The sequence below is a fragment of the Lagopus leucura genome, unplaced genomic scaffold, assembly GCF_019238085.1.
Source record: "Lagopus leucura isolate 7727_CA_CO unplaced genomic scaffold, USGS_WTPT01 Super-Scaffold_760, whole genome shotgun sequence".
NCBI classification, from domain to species: Eukaryota; Metazoa; Chordata; class Aves; order Galliformes; family Phasianidae; genus Lagopus; species Lagopus leucura.
In genome coordinates this window covers 3,945,789-3,965,165 of record NW_024962257.1, presented here as the reverse complement: position 1 = coordinate 3,965,165, position 19,377 = coordinate 3,945,789, and the positions used below count along the sequence as shown (strand labels likewise).

The 19,377-nt window shown below is 57.7% G+C and overlaps 1 protein-coding gene across 1 annotated transcript; it reads left to right on the top strand.

Moving 5' to 3' along the window:
* Positions 1-520: 520 nt before the first annotated feature.
* RADIL (Rap associating with DIL domain) lies at positions 521-19,358 on the top strand. The gene is given in 17 exon segments (XM_042864334.1): positions 521-557; positions 4,259-4,353; positions 6,006-6,558; positions 9,818-9,894; positions 9,896-10,081; positions 10,977-11,636; positions 11,754-11,791; positions 12,424-12,584; positions 12,889-13,001; positions 13,424-13,661; positions 14,542-14,714; positions 14,793-14,943; positions 15,199-15,389; positions 15,703-16,084; positions 16,347-16,486; positions 16,821-16,960; positions 17,199-19,358. Coding segments are annotated over 16 exon segments (3,345 nt in total). The 5' UTR covers positions 521-557; positions 4,259-4,317; the 3' UTR covers positions 17,305-19,358.
* The last annotated feature ends 19 nt before the right edge of the window (positions 19,359-19,377 follow it).

Sequence of the window (19,377 nt, the reverse complement as noted above, 5' to 3'; positions counted from 1 at the left end):
ATTGCTTGCGTGTTAAGTCAGAACGAGTTTCCCAAAACATAAGGAAATGAACTCATTTTTGGTCCGACTTGCCCTAAATAGCATCACTCGGTGGTGAAAGCAGAGAGCGCAGCGATGGAGCGCTGAGCACCGACACACTTCACTGCACCCATGGCCCCGGCATCCCCTCAGCTCAGCCCACTTGGGAAAGGAGAAAGGGAGAAAGGTCTCAGTTGAGTCGGGACCCTGAAATCGGGACCCCCCCTGCATCACGGCCAGCTGCTTCAGGCACAGTCCGGCCCCATCCCGCAGTGGCCCCGCGCGCCCACACGCTGCCCTCTCCCTCGCACCGCCCCGCTGTCCCCACGCTCCCCTGAGGCCGTGACGCCGCCGAACTTGTCCCCAAGCCCGACCCCATCACCCCACCCGCCCGGGGCCGCTGCTCGGGGCGCTGTTGGGGCAGCGGAGGCCGCGGGGTGGCGCCGCGGGGTCGCTCAGCTCCGCTCCGTTCCGCTCCGTTCCGCTCCGCCCCGGCCCCGCACGCAGCTCACCGCACCGCACCGCCGGGGCTGCGCCGGGTGAGTACCTTCCGAGGGGGGCAGCGGGACGGCGGGGCGCCTTGCTTCTTTATGATCATTATTTGTCATTTATTTCATCGGTGTTTTTGGAGTGGGGGGTTTAGCATCGCCGGGACATCCTACCCCCAATTCCTCCGCGCAAACGCGGGTCCCTCGCTTGTCCCCGCTGTTGTCTCCGGGATGGAGTCTTCGGGACCCCGTTGCGATAGGGACGTTTGGACGCCGTCTTCGGGAGAGGAGGGCAGGCGAGAGTCTAGGCTTGCCTGGTTGCCACTGGAGACCAAACCTGCCCTGCGAGCCGCGCCGGGCACAGGAGGGCTGCACCATGGGACGCAGCACCTTGGCACCATCATCCTAACGTGCACTCTTGGGACCCCTCTGCCCTTCGAGCCCTCTGTCCCACTTCCTGCCCGGCTGGATCCGTCCTCCACCCACCACTTGGGTGCTTTGTGCTTTCACCATGCCTTTGGGATCCTGCCCCTGTTGAGGTTGCGCTCGTTGGTGCTGCACTCACATTACTGTGTCTGCACGCAGCTGCTTGGCACCGTGGTGGCATCCCAAAGCCCTGGCAGATAATCTGGGGACACTGCACTTCGCAGCAGGCTGGTGAGGTTTCTTGCTGAGTTATAACTTTAGCAGAGAAAACTCAGGGGAGGTTTCTACTTGCCGGGGAAGTGCTTATTTTCTGTGCTCTCCAGGATCAGTTAATTATCACTAGAAAAAAATATATATTGCCAAGGTCTCATAATTAGGCTGCCTGCTGCGACTCGGCTGCTTGGAAGGCAGTGGAAAGCAAGCTCTCTTTGTGAAATGTTTTTTGGATGTGTGAATAGAGCTGCACAGGCAGAAGGCGGTCACTGGGACTTGGTACTGGAGAGCTGGTGCACGTTTGTGGCTCAAAAGACCCTAAAAAGGAGGATAAAAATAAAAAGCAAGGAAAAAAGGGAGCTGCTTCAAGGCCTCCTCCTGTAGGTCCCAAATCATTGTGATCTGGTTGTGAAGTTGTTGTTGCCTATAGGAATGGCTGGCTGTTTGCTGTCCCATTGGAGCAGCCCTGGGTTGGGCTCCGGGTGCCATCGTGGAGAGGTGCTGCTAATAATAACACCATAAGGAGTTTACCCACACTGATCCGGCTCAGGACAGCAGTGGGCTGGAGCTGACATTACCAGCCTGGCCCCAGATTAGACAGATAAAAACTCACACAATAATCATGAGTGCAGAGCCGTGCTGCAAAGCAGAGATTGGGTGCTGCCTTTTGGGGAGGGGGTGCAGGGGTTCTCCATGGAGGGCGTGGGCAGCGGCACTGGGCTGCAGGGAGGGGATCTGCAGAGGTTTGCAGCCAGGCTGAGTGTGCCAACACCGGGCTGTTCTCATTTCCTCTGCTCTCTGAGTTCTAATTTGTTCCACATTGCAGTGCTGGGGCGGCCTCTCCCTCCCCACAGCATCCAGGCTGCAGCCGTTCTTGCTGTACTGAGGCTGTGAGTCTGCGTGGTTTCCATTAGGAAAAAAAAGAAAAAAAAAAAAAAAACATTTAAAAAAAAAAGGGAAATTTTTCAAACAGGGCTCTGTGCAAATAACCTTTCTGGGATGGTCACAGCTGGAACCTCGCTGGCCATCCGTGATGTGCACACGTGGGCAGCGCCGTGCAGAGCTGAGATGGGATGAGCCCTGGGGACGTCGCTGTAATAGCGACCAAGTGCTGTAATAGCAGTGGTGACCTGGTGGCTACAGATGGATGGGTCCAATCCCATCCCCCAGGCAGGAGGAGGGATCCAGTTTGGGCCTGGGCTGATTAAAGAGCTCAGCACCAGGAAGACATTCCTGCCACCTACGTGGCGGGTGGAAAATAGAGCCTGATGAGCAGAAGTGGTTCCACCCCCTGACATGCAGAGAGCCAGCCCCCTTGGAGTATGGCTTGGTGAGGGGTTTGAGTTAGGAGAGGTGATACTCCTGCCAAAATCTGCACTCCGTGGTATTAAAAAAGTCACTCCAGTCCGGTGTTTAGAGGTGGCATTATCCAGCATCAAGAAAGCCCACACGAAATACACCCGATCTATTTGAAAGGCTGTTATCAGAGCAGATCTCACTGCTGGGCACTGCTGCCTACCGCCCTGCCTCAAAGCATTTCGGTGCTTTGATCGCTTGTTTGGGAGCAGATAGAAATGGTTTTTGGGAAATCTATGGCTCACACAGTGCTCATAGCTTGGACAAAGCTGGGCAAACAAAACGCATCCCAACGACGGCAGGCTGCGAAAGGGAAATCTTTCTGCTCCCAAAAATAACAAGAGGAGCTTGGAGTGTTTTCCTGTCCCTGACGTGTTGGGGTGAGCACAGCCCGTGTCCTGCAGGAGCTGCTGGGGCTGTGTGTCTGTCTGCCTTTCTGAGAACTGGGAGTTTTCACATTAATGACAATTTGCTCGGGAAAAACAAACAGAAAGTTCATTCGCTGTGTGAATACGTTGTATCTCATCGTAGAAAAGCTTTGGTTGGAAGGGACCAGTCCTTGCCCCATGGTGTGGCACTGTCAGATCTGGATTTGGGCTGGCAGCAACCAAAAGGAGCTCCTACATCTGGCTGGGAGAGGGGTGCAGAAAGCACCCTACAGCCGAGGATGAGAGCAACCCCTGCTCTGCCCACTTCTCATCAGTTCAGGATGGATGGGGCTCAATTAAGGCATCCAAACACTCTCGCAGGGGAGAAAATAGGTGGTAGCCAACAGCTCGTTAATTGCATGGAGCAAAGCATGACAGGAATCAATGTCTGGCAGCCGAAGCCAGACACGCTGGAAAGAAGGCATAAATATTTAAGCAGCGGGAGTGATTAATCACAGCAGCAAAGGAAGGTGGGGGGGTGCCCAGGCCCTCTTGGTGTTGTGCATCCCAACCAGCACCTGGCAGAGGGCTCTCCCATAGCCCACTGCTGGGCTGAATTGAACCCACTCCCAGCTCCTGGACGGGGAATTTAATGGAGTGGTGCTTTAGTCTTGAATTGCCATGGGCTCTTTTCTGCTGCTCTATCTCATGCCCTCCTGTCTACTTCTGATAACACCCATGAAATCACACTGCAGGTGCAGCTTCTCCCTCGCGTGTTTGGTTCCTGCTGGTCCCATTCCTGCATATCTGCACTAAGGAAAGTGAGGGGATGCTGTTTGGTGGCACTCCTCAATCTTCAGCAAAACACACCAAGATCCTGGGCCAAGGTCCAGGAGAAATAAATCCTGATGGGCGTATGATTGGGCTCTGGCTGCAGGACCCATTGTGTACCCATGGGTGTCTCCAGGGATGCACGGGCTTGGGGAAAGCAGTGAGATCAGCAGCAAGCCTGTAACCTCCATTTCCTCTACACTATCCCTTTCTGATCTCATTTCTCCTCCTTTCACTATTCTCTCCCTGCCCTCTTTGCTGTCCATGCCTGGGTTTCCTCCAGCACTCTTCCTGCTGAGATGGGTCCTGAGCTTGGAGCTGGGCTGAGATATCCCACCCATGGGTGATGGGTATCTGCCACACTGTGGATGCTGCATCCTTCCTGCAGCCCTCACCAGTTGCTTTGAAGGAAGGAGGAATAAAACTGTTGCGGCTCCAGGTGGGTCAGCAGTGCTGCACATAGCTGGTGATGCATGGCATCTCTGAGCCCCCAAAGCAGAAGAGGGCACTGCGGTGGCTCTGAGCAGCCCGTGACCTCTCCTCCTCTTCCTCCTACAGACAGATGTGTGCTGGGACCATGTGTGCTGGGGGGATGCCCACGCTGAGGAAGAGGACGGATGGAAGGACGGCAAGCCCGTGAGAAGGATGGCGAGGTAAGGGCAGCAGGAGGAGCAGGACCACTGGGATGTCTGCCTGGTGGATGGACCGTGTGAATACTAATGGTGTTTGTCACAGCACTGTAGAAAGAGCACAGAATGAGCTGGCTTGGGTGTGATGTCCCACGAGAGCAGGGAGATGTGCAGCCACCCCAGGCTGGGGGCAGGCAGGGGTTGTGCAGGTGGGCTGGTCCTGATGGGGCTCACCTCACTGCTGCTCCGGCTGCTGAGCAGATGAGCAACCGAAGGGTTTGTCTCAGTCTGGGCTTTGTGTTTTTCCAAGCACTTGCTCTGTGAAAAGCCTCTGCCGCTGCTCTCTGCAGGTGCTGTGTCTGATAGAAAGAAAATAGCAGTGCTATAAATACCGAATTGAAGGAGGCAGCAACCTGCCTGCCATGTGGGCATGGAGGAGTGACCTCACGGCAGCAGATGTTGCAAGGTTTCCCTCTGTGCCGTGGGTAATGCAGAGCAGAGGAGATTAAATCTGCCCACCTGACCCAGTGGCTCAGTGGCAAAGATTTATCTCCTGCATCCTTGTTCGCAGCGGTTTCTGCATGCAGCAGTTGGGGTTTTGGGGGTACCCTGTCCTGCTCCCAAGTGGGATCTGCCTCTGCACCCTTTGACATGAAGGGGCAACCCAGGCAGGAGCAGCCTCTGACACAAAGGATCTGCAGCTCCAGCCTTGTCCCTGCTTAGTTTCCCCAGTTACAAGGGGGGCCAGAAGGTTGTGAGATGTCCCTGGGGTGAGAGGGGTGACCAGAGGTGCAGCAGCCTCCCAGGCTCGTCCTGCAGCCGTGGAACTCACTGGTGCCTCAGTTTCCCCACCTGCAGCATTCCAGGCTCTCCTGGCCCCGGGATATCCCCACCCTGCAGAAATCCTTTGTGCACAGAAGCGAGGCTGTTCCCAGTGGGAAGGTGACCTCTTCCATTAGCAGCAGGGACGCTTTTTCTTCCCGAATTAGATGGCAGCGTGGAGGCTGTCCAGGGTTGGCATCACTGCTGACAGTGCTGGAGCTGCACCGAGCTGGGTCCTGCTGAGCACACACAGAGCCACCCACATCCCCAGCCATGTGCTTTTCCCAGTGGAGGTGGACAACAAACACACATTTCAGGCACTGTGCTTGGCGATGCCGCCGTGTGCTTTAACGTCCTCTGCAAACCGGCAGCAGGATTTGCCAGAGCAAGGACGTTTATGGAAAGGCCAATTAGAGCCTGTTTTCACCCTGTGCCTCTCAGTGAGCAGAAGCGTTTAGCAGCGACCTCTGAGTAATTCAATTTGCACTCAAGCTTTCTGTTTCACCTCTAAAAAATGGGATTGCTCCACAAACTCGTTAGAGAAAGTGGCTCCGAGGCGCTGGCTCCCACCCAGGCTGGGCTCTGCAGGTCCCACTTTGCTGCTGGGCTCTGCTCTCCTCCCAGCGCAGATGTGCTTAGGCAGGAGGGACCTCACAGTGCACACGGCAGAAATTAACCTCCCCGGGACAAATCCGTGCTGCAGTGTCTGTGTGGTGCAGAGGAGCTGCACCAGGGGAACCTCCATCCCATGCTGCTGCCTCTGGAAGCCTCAGCATCACCTCCCCGGCTCATCCCTGTCCCTCGGGGGGTGGCTGCCACGCTCACCCCTGATCTCTCCCTATCCCTGTTCCCAGCTGCCACCCGTGACGACGTCCCACGCGATGTTCTATGGGTCCTCCTCCACCATGGCTCCACCATCCAAGAGCCGGCTGAAGCGCCAGAGCCGCCTCTTCTCCCAAGTCCTGTACAGGACGCTGAGCTACAAGGACCGCAGCTCCACCTCCGCCTTCCCAGACGGGGATGACCCAGCTGAGCTCTCCACTCAACTTTCGGCTCCCGGCATCCTGAAGATTTTTGGAGGCAACATCTGTGTGGGCACCAACTACAAGAGCGTTCTGGCCACGGGCAGCTCGGGGGCACTGGAGCTGGTGAAGGAGGCTCTGGAGCGCTACGGGCTGAGCCAGCTGAATGCCGGGCAGTACGCGCTGTGCGACGTCATCGGGAGGTTCGAGGGACCCGAGAAGCGGTGGCAGACTGAGGGGCTGAGGGTTCTCGGGGACCATGAGAAGCCGCTGCTCATCCAGGACCTGTGGAAGCCCCGGGAGGGATTCTCAAGACGGCTGGAGCTGCGGCGGCGGGCGGAGGTGGAGGAGATGGCAGCCAGGGATGTGGATACCACCACTGCAGGTCAGGGGCAGCGGCTTGGGGGTGTTTGTGTGGGGGTGGTGGTGGGGGCAGGAGCTGCGTTTTGGTTGCAGTGCTCTTAGCGCTTCCCTCCGTGGGGAATTTGGGACCCCAGCTGGATGCCCACTTGCGGCATAGAATCTTTAAGGCTGGAAAAGAGCTTCAAGATCACCAACCCCAACCCATCCCAGCATGACACCAAACCACATCCCTCAGTGCCACATCTCTGTGGTTCTGGAACACCTCCAGTGATCCCAGTGACCCCACCACTCCCAGGGCAGCAGTGCCAGTGCTCCTTGGGAGAAGAAATTTCTCCCTGTTATCCAACCTGAGCATCCCCTGGCACAACTTAAGGCCATCACTCCTCATCCTTTCAGGTGCAAGGAGCTGCTTGCAGTGCTCCTGGGGGTCAGGGATGAGGCACAGAGGTGGGTGCCCCTCTCCTCTCCAGTAGGGATCAGGGCAATGCTAAGTGCTTTGCAAGGGCGCTGGCTCTAAAGAAAGAAAAAAACGGTTTTTAAATAGAAAACAGGGCAAGACCTAAGTGCTAAACTCACAGTCAGATGTGGCTGCATGTGGTGGGAGAGCTGTGCCATGGCTCTTCAGAGGCTGCCAGCATGAGCCCAAGGTGACATCAGCTCCAGATGACACCAACCATTGTCCCAGCTGGGACAGGGCCGGCAGCACTCACACCTCAACCCGGGCACTGTGAGAAGGGCACTGCCCTCATTTCTCATGTTTTTATTTTTTTAAAACCTTTTCTGCAGCCAGTCAGGCTTTTCTGAGACGAAGACCCCCAGCCACAATTATTCATGCTATCTGCTTGACAGATGTACTACTAAAACCTCACTTCTGCTGCTGTCCCATTCAGCTGGGCCCATCCCCAGCCTCCCCACCCCATGCTGGTGGTGCTGCTCCAAGCACACAAAGCATCTGCTCCCCTCTCCTCAGCAGCACCTCAAAGAGAAATGTGGCTCCTGGTGCAGTGGGGACCATGAGTGCTACCAGCAGGGTCACCCTGCCACCACTCCTATGTCCCTTTGCCATGAGCTGAGCATCAGCTGTGTGCCTGGGGCAGCAGGGCGCTGGCATGGAAAATGTGGCTTCTGTGCAAAACTAAAAGGAGAGGCAGCTGGAGGCTGTCTGGGAGGAAAGCAGATTGGGAGCCATAGGGAAATAGCTGTAGGTAACTGCCCCCACGCAGGGCATCGCAATGGGACACTGCTGCTAAGCCAGGGGAAAGGCCCCACAACCACAAGCCCACAAGTGAAGAAGCAAATGGCTTAAGAGTTTTATCTGCTCGGTTACCCATTATCCTAATTAGTTTATTAGCTGCTTCCCAGGGGGGAGGGAGGTGTGCGCTCCTGGCACCACTCCTCAGCAGTGCAGGTGGATCAGCTCTGTGGGAAACGAGGCTTCACTCAGCCCTGCTCCTTTTGGGGAGCGATGTGGGGCAGCTGGGGGCAGAGCACCACAAAGTAGGGATGCATTCAGCTCCTTCCAGGCACCCCATTGCGTGCTGTTCCCTGTGCTGGTTGGGTTTCCCTGTGAAGCTGCAGACCGAACCACGTGCTGTGCAAACCATGGGAGTGAAACCTCTTCCCTTCCAACACGCTCTGTTGGTACCACTGAGGCACACCTTGGCACAGCTGCAGCCAGGAAATATTCCCTACAGGGGCTGCTCAGCAATTCACATCAGAAAGGGCGTTTGCCCCAAATTAGAAACAAATCTCTCCTGCGTCCCTTGCAGTTATTTATGAGCTGATTCATTTCCCAACCAGGAGCAGGGCACCTCTTCCCTGGGCTGAAAAAAGAGGCAGAACCCGTGGAGATTCCATGCAGCAAACCCAGCAGGTTTACCCCAGGATGTGGGGTGGGTTTGGGGACAGCCAGGCAGGAGAAGGCACTGCTAAAGGGCTGGAGGCATACCTTGGCTAATGGATGGACTTTGTTTCATTCAGGAAAAGAACTGTTTATATTTCCAGCACAGCTCTGGGTTTGCGGGGGAGTTGGTGACGGAGGCTCTATGGGCAGTGAAAACACAGCTTTTTCCTCAGTGGGTTTCCTATGCAAAGCTAACACAGTACAGACTGCCCTCAGATAAGGGAGCAGTGATGGCAGGGGGACCCCGAGCCCCCTGGCTTGAGGAGCTGCACCAGAACTGCCCCGTGTCCCTGTTTGGGGCCAGGCAGTGGGGTGACACAGTGCACCCTCAGAGCTCTGCTCCCACACTCGTGGCATCCCTACATTTCACATCTGCGGTGCAGTGTGATGGACCCCACTGCCTTTTAAAGGGGGCGTGGGAAGGGTCTGTCCCCCTCTTGGCAGTGGCTGCAGGCCGTGCTGTGCCCTAATCCCACAGCATGCCAACACCGGGTGCTATTTTCTCCTCCCCCTCTCCGCATCCCTACCATTTTCCCACCAAAGGAGCGCTCGATTTAAAACAAACAAAAATGTATTTTGGTGCATGCAGCCCATTCCTCACCAAATAAGGCAGACGACAGGTTTGTTTTTGGGCTCTGGCTTACATGTGTCCCTTTAAGCAGCCCCAGACTCTGTGCATTGCCGTCCCCAAATCCCTCTGGCTGTCCCCAAGCCCTCCATTCTGCCGTTCTGTAATGCAGAGGTACGAGCTCCGACTCTACAACTTCATCCTATCGCTGCTGCAGAGCCAGAGCGCTGTGGGGGGGATCCCATAGGAACTCCCCTATGGGTTTGGGGACGCTGCTGCCTTAGGACTCTCTGCTCATTCGCTCCAAATCCCATTCGTCTTGCAGCCAGCGCTGCTCGGGGGAAGGTGCTGAGCGCTGGGTCCTGCGGCGGCTCTGCGGCTCGCAGCTCCCTGCCTGCTTCCCTGGGGGCTGGGGGCCTCTCAGCCCCGCTCGCCGCCAGCAGGCAGCATCCAGGCTCTTATTTTTCCGTGTTTTTTTTTCTTTTTTCTTCTCCCCCCCCCCCCCCTCTAAAAAAATTCAGCTTGTTTTCTCTCCAGCCCCGCTTTCCACCGGCAGCGCAGGGGATGCTGTGGATGCGGAGCTCCCCGGTTGCCCCGCGGTCAGTGGGGACATGGGGGAGGGGGGAAGGGACGGGCTGCGGGTCCCTCTTTTTGCTGTCGAAGGGGCACAAAACTCCCCTCTCATGGGGGACATCGCCCCGGGGGATGGGGGTTCGCTCCGACGCCGCCTCCCATTCCCCACCCCGGCGGGTTTCGGGATGCTGCCGGTCCAGCATCGGAGCTGAGCGCAGCGCATCTCTCCCCCCGCAGGCATCAACGCCCAAGCGAGGAAGCTGCAGCGGCACCGGGCGCGGGGGGCCATGCGGGTGCTGGCGGGCGCTAAACGGCTCGGCACCCCCCCCGGCCCTGCGGCGCAGCCTCAGCGAGAGCAGCCTGGGCCGCCCCCGGGACGAGGAGCTCCGGCGGCACTGCCCCGCGCTGCGCGGCCCCGAGGAGCGGAGCGGGAGCAGCATGCGGTATTCCCTCTACCACTCCCCGCACCTCCTGCTCCTGCAGGGCTACAGCCAGCAGCATGTAAGCACCGCGCAGCTCTCGCCGCCCCGCCAACCTTTCTTCTTTTCTTTTTTTTGTTGCTCCTTAAGCTTATGGGGATGGGGAGCTTTATGCATGGCCGGTGTTTCCTGGGGGAGGGGCGGAGTTGGGGTGAAAGAGCATCCTTAGGAAAATGAGTTTGTGTGGGGTTGGGATGTGCAATCCGTCCTGCCCGGCTGCGGTGCAGGCTGGGGATGTGGCTGCAGGGCTGGTGGAGAGACGCCTCAGAAAAGCCCCACGGCAGAGTCGCTGCCCCGGTGCAATGCAGAGCCTGTTCTGCAGGATGGTGCCGAGCGCTGCCCCGTCCCCGTCTGGCTGCCTCCGGTAAATGTAATGGGAGGTGGTACGAGACAGCGCGTCTGGGAGCGCTGGCACTGGGAGAACTGGAAAGGACTGGGACGGCTCTTTTGGTTAATGGTTGCTTTGTCCAGGCGGAATATCTGGCTGGTCCGAGATTTCCAGCTCTGTCCCAATGTGACACCAGCACTGCAGCTCTCCTCTGTCTGTGCTAATGCAGCTGGGGAAACTGAGGCACCGGCGTGCAGGCAGACAGGGGCAGCCCCCCCCAGCCTGCTTGGTGGCCATCGCTGCAGCTGGGAGGAGGGCTCCTTCTGCCCAGAGCAGCCCCATCTGTTACATGCCTGGAGTTACGGTGCCCATTTGTTGGGCTTGCTGCTCTGCCCGTTTGCACATCTGGGTGCAGAAGCAGCAGGGTGCACACGGGTCCTGGCTGCACTGCCCGCGCTTTTTGTGCTGCGTGAGCTCCCCATCTGTGCAAGGAAAAAAAGGAAGAGAGAACCGTGGTTCTGCCAAGGCCATGCGTGGGGGTGGCAGGGGGCTGTAGACCCCACTGATTCTGCATGCCCCCCCCTCACAGGACAGCCTGGTGTACCTGCTGAACCGCGAGCAGCACACGGTGGGCCAGAGGACGCAGGCGAGCAAACCCAGCATCAGCCTTTCGGCGCCGGACGTCTTACCCCTGCACTGCACCATCAGGAGGCTGCGAGCATCGTGGCACCGCTCGGAGGAGAAGTTGGTGCTGGAGCCCATCGCCGGTGCCAGCGTCTCCGTTAACTTCTCCGCGGTGACCCGGACCGTTGTGCTGCGGCACGGGGACCTGCTGTCCCTCGGGCTCTATTACCTGCTGCTCTACAAGGACCCCACGAAGGCACAACCGCTGCCGGCACAGACCCTGCTGAGGCTGCGGGCCCTGCACCCCGATGGCCCCTCTGTATGTGGGACGTGCGGCAGCCTGCTGAAAGAGCAGGGGGGGCTCGATGCCAACCGACAGAGCCCTGAGCCCAGCGATGGTCCCAGGGCTCCCCGCAGGAGGCTGCAGCTGGAGTTTGAGCCAGAGGTCGAGGATGTGCTGCTGCGGCGCATCATGACGCTGATCGAGCCGGGGGGAGATGACCACAAGCTGACGCCTGCCTTTCTGCTGTGCCTCTGCATCCAGCACTCAGCCACCAGCTTCCAGCCTGGGGACTTCGGGCAGCTGCTGCTCAAAGCGGCCAAAATGATCCAGAGGACAGTGTGGGTCAGTTGGCACTGGGGGGCTGGGGACAGCGGGGATCCCCTTGGCTCCCACCCTGGTCCCCATGTGCAGCAATGCCAGCAGTCACCATCTGTGCTCTCTCTTTCTCTCCCTGCCCAGGAGCGCACACGGGAGCTGGCTGAGAAGCAATCCCAGCAGTAAGTGCCACCCTTCTTTCTTTGCCCCAAAACTGGGAGAATCCAGCCCAATTCTCCCTCCCACCCAGCTGTGCCCACCCAGCTGCCAGCACAGATGCACATGGCATTTCCCTGCTAAATCCCATGAATTTTTATCTATCCTCATTTTGCCACTGGCCCCACTGCCAGTCCCAAATTCCAGGCTCCAAAGCAGCATCTGGAGAAACCATCAGTGCTTTTGCTGAGGTCTCCTTAAGGGCAACCTCCCAGCCCTTCGCTACAGCAGGAAAAAGTGCTTCAGCCATTGAGAAACCTCCCAGCTGCTTTCTATTTGTTTTATTTTGGAATGGCCCAGTGCTGGGCAGTCTGAGTTTAACCACCAGACCTGGCAGCAACAGCAGCGCAGATCTGTTGGGGAGATCTGCTCTGCAGCAATTCCTGCAGATGGGTTGGATCCATCATTGGGGTACCTCAGTGGTGCCAACAAAACCTATCCTGCAGAGCAGGATCTCCCAGCTTGCTGCTTGCACAGGGCTCTCCTAAAGCTCAGCAGTGGGATGCAAAAGCTCTCTGCTGCTTTTTGGGTTGGTTTCACCCCAAATCCCTTGGTGATGAGCAGCGATGCTGCAATGTCTGCTCTGTCCCCCCCCCAGCCAGGACCCTGCTGCCCTGTCGTGTTTCACCATTGCGGACCTGCTGCCAGACCTGCAGCACATCCTCTTCTGGATGTCCAACGCCATTGAGGTGCTCTACTTCGTCCAGCAGAAGTCCCCCACCTACATCCAGAGCATGGAGGAGGAGATGGATGTCAAAGGTAGTGCTTGGGGCTGCTGCTCGCTCCATGGCTCCCCTCGACCCTGCTGATCCCTGCCTGCATGCAGTGCTTGGTGCCCTTGAGATGGAAGGGAAAAAGGGGAAAAGAAGGAAATCAGCTTCTAAGTCCAATTTCATCCTGTTTGGGGATGTCATGCTGCTGATGTCAACCTGGGAGAGTCAGTAACCCCACCTTAGGGGAACATGGAGTGTGGTGACCTGCAGGGTCTGGGGCTGCATGGGTACTCGCAGCCATCAGATGGCCCCGCCAGGTTTGCTGCCTGATTTCTCCCTCCATCCCTTAGGCTCCAAGGAGTCTCTGTTCTCCTCAACCATCACAGCCAGCGAGGAGGCGATGACGGTGCTGGAGGAGGTGATCATGTACACATTCCAGCAGTGTGTCTATTACATCTCCAAGGTACGCAGTGCCCAGGGGCATCGCCGCCAACGTGAGCATCCCCAGCAGTTCTGCAGGAGTTGTTCAGCTTCTGCAACACCGAGATGTTTTCCTTCGGGCTGAAGTGCCTCGCTTTTGGGCGCAGCCCAGGAAAAGTATTGGATGACCGTGGTGTGCTTCCCTGCTTGGGAGGAGGTGTTGGGGAGAACATAATGCTGCGATTCAGGGCACGATGGAAAGCAGCCCCGGGGCTGGTGGGGAACAGAGCAGGCAGTGTGTGGCCAGAGAAAGGTGTCTGTGTGCAGGGATGCTCCGTGCTCGCCTCTCCCTCACCCTCACCCCAGCAGTGATGGGTGTAAGCTGCTGCTTTCCTACCCAGGCTCCTGCACAAGTAAACAAATGGGCCGGGTTCTGTTCAGCTCAGCTCCTTCTGCTTCCTGCAGTGTCTGTACATCTCGCTGCCGGCCCTGCTGGAGTGCAACCCCTTCCAGAATGAGAGCCATGAGGGCTGGCGGGCGGCCCCACCGCTGCCCGAGGAGCTGCGCCGCGTGGTGCTCATCTACCAGGCAGCCCTGGACCTGCTCCGGCAGTATGAGGTGCACCCTGAGATCACCTCCCAGATGTTTGCCTACCTCTTCTTCTTCTCCAACACGCTGCTCTTCAACCAGCTCCTGGATAAGGGTCAGTCCCTGTCCTCCTCTTGGTTCTCCCTCATTGGGCTGATGCTGGGAATAGACCTTCTGAGACCCCCCCATCCCTCCCGGTGCCCCCTGGGGAGAGGGGCTTTGAGCAGCTGGAGGTGGGCAGGTCCCACACTGGTATGGGGAAGCCAAGCACAAACCTGGCTGCTGAGCCCATGTCTTTTCTTTCCCAAGTGCTCCATCCCCAGCATCCTGCTTGTTTCACATCTCATGGCTTTGGCTTTTGCTGTGCCACTTTGCTACCAGGCTCTTATTGAGCTGTTTCCAAGCAGAGTTCCCCTATACCCATAGAGCATACACAGGTGCTCCCTCCAAGGTTCCCATTTCCAGGAGGGAACCCCAAATCCAAACCCATCTCCAACCCCAACCCCATCCTCATCTTCAACTCTAACCCCATTCTCATTCTCATACCCAAACCCATCTTCAACCCCATTCTCATTCTCATCCTCATCCCCAAACCTAAACTCATAATCAACTCCAGCTGTATCTGCATCCCCATCTCCAAACCCATCCTTGACCCCAACCCTATTCTCATTGTCAATCCCAACCCCAACCCTTTTCAGTCTGAAAGCAGTTTGCTCCACAGAGAGCTTCTCACTAATGAACCATTGCACCCTGCCTTGTAATTGAGGAGCAGCATGGTGCTCGTTAACCCTAATTATCACTAACATCCCTGCCTCACGGCAGTCTCCTTGCCCCAGCCACAATTACTGCTAGGCAAGATCCTGCCACTGAGTCACAGCCACTGGGGACATTAACGTGGAGACATATGTGGGGATTTGTTCTGTAGGGCAGCCCTATCCTACGCTCTCTGGCTGAACGTGGGGGTTCCATTGCCCAACCTGTGCTGTGCCCCACAGGCTCCTCTCTTGGCTGCTTCCATTGGTCGCAGGGCGTGAAGCTGCGAGCCAGCATGCGGCTGCTGCTGGAGTGGCTGCGTGGAGCCGGCTTTGAGCAGCTCTCCCAGCAGTTCTTTGCTAAACTCACCAGCGTGGCCAACCTGGTGGCCATGCCCGGCTCCCAGCTGCTGCAGGTGAGGTGCTGGCCGTGTTGGGTTTGGGATGGAGGTGATGGGATGGTATTCACCCCCCTGTGCTGTCTCTTTGCCCAGATGACGTGGCCAACCCTGAGAGCTGAGTTCCCAGCGCTGAGCCCTGCGCAGCTGCATCGGGTGCTGAGCCAGTGCCAGGCGGCCATGGAGGTGGGCAACGTGGCAGCATGGCAGCCCTGGGGTGAGGAGAGCACGGCCGCCTTCCAGCCTGGTGAGCCCCCTGCCCTGCATGCTGCTGCCACCCAAAAGCTTTTATGGATCAACCAAACGGGCAGCGCCCTTCAAACTGCAAGGGTCTTGTGGGTAACTGTGGTCATCAGGGGTAACCGTAGTCGTATGGCACTGGGATGTGAAGGATGCAAGTGTGCTCAGTGCCCTGCGTACCCAAGTGATGCTGCTTGGAGGCACAGTGGAGCTGTGGGGCAGGATCTGCCTGCCCTGCCATCTCCCTTTCTCTGCCCTGCAGACGCGGTGCTGGAGTCTTTTGACAACCACCCTCCCATCGTCCTGCCCAGCGCGGGCTTCAAGGTGGACCTGGAGGTGGAGACGTTGGATGACAACATCTACCGGCACCTCCTCTATGTCCGCCACTTCCTCTGGAGCCTGCAGAGCAAGAGCCCCCAGGGCAGCGAGGGGCCGTGCTCAGCCCCTCCAAAGGTCAGGGAACCTTTCTTTTCACAAGGAGCAGTCAGGTGTTGCAACAAGGGAGTGGTGGGGTCACCATCCTTGGTGGTGTTCCAGAACCACGTGGATGTGGCACTGAATTGGTTTGGTGTCGGTGGGGTTGGTCTTGGGGATCTCGGAGGTCTTTTCCCACCAGGAGTCTCCTCCTGTGCTGGGGATGCTCACAGCCACCACAGCCACCAACCTGAGCAGCACACAAACTGCTCAGGCTTCGATGGCAGGGTGATGGGGGGCACCTATGGGGTGGCAGCTGCTTACCTAGGTTCCCACTTTTCTCCTTTCTAAGAGCGAGCCACTGATCGTGCCAGAAGTGCTGGAAGTGACTCCAAGCCCGGTTATGACCCCAGGGAGCGCTGTTCCCCCATCGGGCCGCTGCACCCCTGGGGGCTGCACCAACCTGGAGGCGGATGAGCCCCCCCCGCTCACCTCCACCACCAATGGGTGCCCCTGCCAGCACACCGCCGGCGAGCAGCAGCTCCAGGAGAAGCTCCAGCAGCTGCAGCTGGGCAGAGGCCCGGCCCCCCCGGCCCCCTCCTGCCTGCTTACACCCCCCACCACACCCCTGAACTTCGACTCTGCCTGCCCCGAGTCCCCACAGGGCACAACCAAGGGGCTGCAGGACCCGCGGAGGAACGGGATGAGCAGCACCAAAGGCGGCAGCCCTGAAGGTAAGGAGGGCTGACACTGCCTGAAAGGGTGCGGGAAGGGGGGACAGAGCCTGCACGGCCACACTGGGTGCCCATTTCCAGCACACGTGGCTCTTGTGCGGATTTTCATTGCTTGGGCTCGGGGAGAGCACGTCTCACCGTTTGCGGTCCCAGAAGGGAAGCAGCCCTAGGGAGAGCCCAGGTTGGCTTTGGTGGGAATTCCTCGATAGAGCTGATGAGGGGCGGTGATGGAGCAGTAACCCGGTGGTCCCCCTGCTGGCAGGCTGCTCGCCGACCCCCTACGACTTCCCCACGCCGGAGTCCTCCAGCCGCAGCTCGGCCACCGACGACTTCTGCTACGTCTTCGTGGTGGAGCTGGAGAGGGGAGCGCTGGGGCTGGGGATGGGGCTGATCGACGGCTTGGTGAGTGCGCAGCAATGGCTCTGCCAGGAGCTGTGGGGGCACGTGTGGCATGGAACGCATAATTACCAAAGCTGATGGCTGTGCATGGAACTGAGCAGCTTTGACTGGGGCCAGTGAGGTGCGGAGCGATCTCTAGCAGCTCTGCTGCGGGGTTGCTGCCTGCTATGTCCAGCACAGCTGCCTGCAGCTGGAGGCAGCCAACGGGGGGAGGAAGATGACTCAAGTGAGGGATTTCCTCCATCCTTTGGTGCGTGGCAAAGCCAAGCAGGGCAGCGGGGAGGGATCACAGGTTTCCCGTGTCCTCTCTGCTCGCTCACTGCCTCCTTCCCAGCAGCACACACCGCTGGGCTCCCCGGGCATTTACATCCGCACGCTGATTGAGGGCAGCCCCGCGGCGGCTGATGGCAGGCTGGCCATCGGGGACCGCATCCTGGCCGTCAACGGCACCAGTCTCATCGGGGCCGATTACCAAAGGTGGGTGACACCCCACTGCTGGGGCTGGGATGTCAGAGATGGGGAAGGCAGGTGCTTGGGGTGGGGTGAAAGAGGGAGCGGGGAGAAAAAGCATAGGAGCGCATTTCAGAGCTGAAGATGAGCCCGGTGTGGCTGCTGCTGTCATCGAGGGGATGATGGAGGTGGAGATGTGTGGATTCAGGATGTGGTCCTTGGTGCGCAGATGTAGCACTCATCTCTCCCTGTTGTCGCTCTGCAGTGCTGTGGACCTCATCCGCTCTGGAGGGAAGAAGCTGAGGTTTCTGGTTGCCAAATCAGACATGGAAATAGCCAAAAAAATCATCTCCAGCTCTGCATCCTCTTAACTCTCATATGAGGTATGAGGGTCTGTCAGCAGGTGCAGCTCTGGTTAGGGTCGAGCTGATGGAGCCCAGGGTGCACAAGGGAGGGCCAGGACTGCACAGCTGCCCTCAATTTGCTTCCCAGCACCTTGCCCTGCGCTGCAGCAGATGGAAGGACACACCGGGGTGCTGCACGCTTCTCCCCAGCAGCATAGAGCTCCTCGTACCTCCCCAGCTGATGGCCCCGCATGGCCCTCCTTGCTCAGTCACGGGCGTTCAGGATGCCGTTCCAGTTCTCCTGTTACACTTTCACATTTGCAGGTCAGGTTCAAGACAGCACTGGGATATCAAGGTTGCAGAGCCAGGCCCTGACAGCAGCAGGGTGGGCTGGAAATGAAGCAGGTGCAGGAGCCCAGCTCTGTGATGGTAAACACAGCACAAGCACCCAGAGCAGGATCCCAAGCAGGACGCCTTGCCAGGAGCTCCGGTGCCATACCTGACATCAGGTGCCTTTCTGCTGCTGGGCTCCAATCTCACTGCCCCCAGCCCTGCTGCAGGAGGGGATGCAGCTTCAGCCAAGGGCTGACACCACCAGCAGTTCCCTGAGACAGCCTGAGCCCTGGAGAATAGAGCTCTCATCCTTGCACTGGCAATACAGCCCTGGCAGATCCCCAGCCCGGCCCCCAGAGCTGGCCCAGCAGAGTGGGGCATTCTGGAGCAGCCAGGTTCACTTTCCCCATGCAGGAGGTGTTGGCACCGTGTCCTGTCCACTCCCTCCTCTTCAGGGCCATTGCAAGGCTGCCCTGTATCCCGCCCAGCTCAGAGCATCTCAGAAGTGCTGCTGCTGCTGGGCTACCAGGTGACAGGATGCAGCACAGGCTGGAAGAAAGTCAGGCTTCAGAGTCCCAGCAGCAGTTCTTTGACCCGCAGCCTGCAGCACGGTGTGGCAGGGCTGCACTGGCAGCTCCACCAGGCGACTGCTTGGTCCCTGCATGCACAGCTTCTAAGTCTTCTGCGTGCTTTTAGCAACATTAAAGGGATAAACCCGACCTGATTTCCGCATATAGAGATATTGAGATCTTGTTTAGCTGAACCCTATTAAAACAGTCTGCCATGAAGCCCTGCATCAAGCCCTGAACTTACAGCAGCATGGTCTAAGCTCCGGCAGCAAATCAGATATTACCATTGCATCTCACAACAACAGCTCTCCGAGGATTGTGATGCTAAAAAGGGGATGCTTAACAGGGTTGGCCTTAATTAAACCTCAGATATTTCACTGCTACAGTTTGCTTTCTGGGCTCAGTCTTGCAGTTGGCAGGAGAGAGATGTCAGAATAATCTGTGCAGGAGAAACACTTCACACACCAGATTTGAGTGCAGCAGCCTGGCCTGACTTCTCTAAGGCAAGACGGACAAAGAACCTTTACTCAGACAGTGCCTTGCTTTTCTGCTGGGCCATGCTCATACCAACCAGCCTCCAGCAGGGACTGGAAGCAGTGTGTCACTCAGCCACTGACTCAGCTCTACTGGGTGAGCAGAGGCTCAGGGCTCCTGGTGACGCTGGTGATTCACTTGACTTTGACTCAGGAGGTGAGCTGGTTCCTGAGCTCTGTAGAGCAGGAAAGGGGCTGCTCAGAGCCCCTGGTAAAATTGCATGCACTCCTTCCTTCTCTCTCTGCCCAAGAACCAGGGCTTCGTGGTGGCCTGGTGTACACTAGCCTGAACTGAAGCTGCACTCTGGCCAATTCAGTCATACCAGAGCAAAATCCTTTGCTCTCTCTGGGGCCTGACTCCCTAAGCACACCTGGAGGCACTATACGGCCCCAGAGCTTTATGTTACAGTGCAGTGAGGTATTGAAACAAATTGTAAACAAACCCTAGTATTTACTGGTGTGCATGAGGGCTTGCTTTTCCTGGGAGGAGTGGGATGTATTTACTTTTCTGTTTGTTAATACTGTACAGCTCAGATATGTATGATAAACTTCTTGTGCAGATAAAGAGCACAGCATGGCACCTGCTTGACAGGGGGCAGATGAGAAATGCTCTTGGTGTCAACAATAAACTGGATTGATCAATCTCTCTAGGCTCCTGTCTGGTA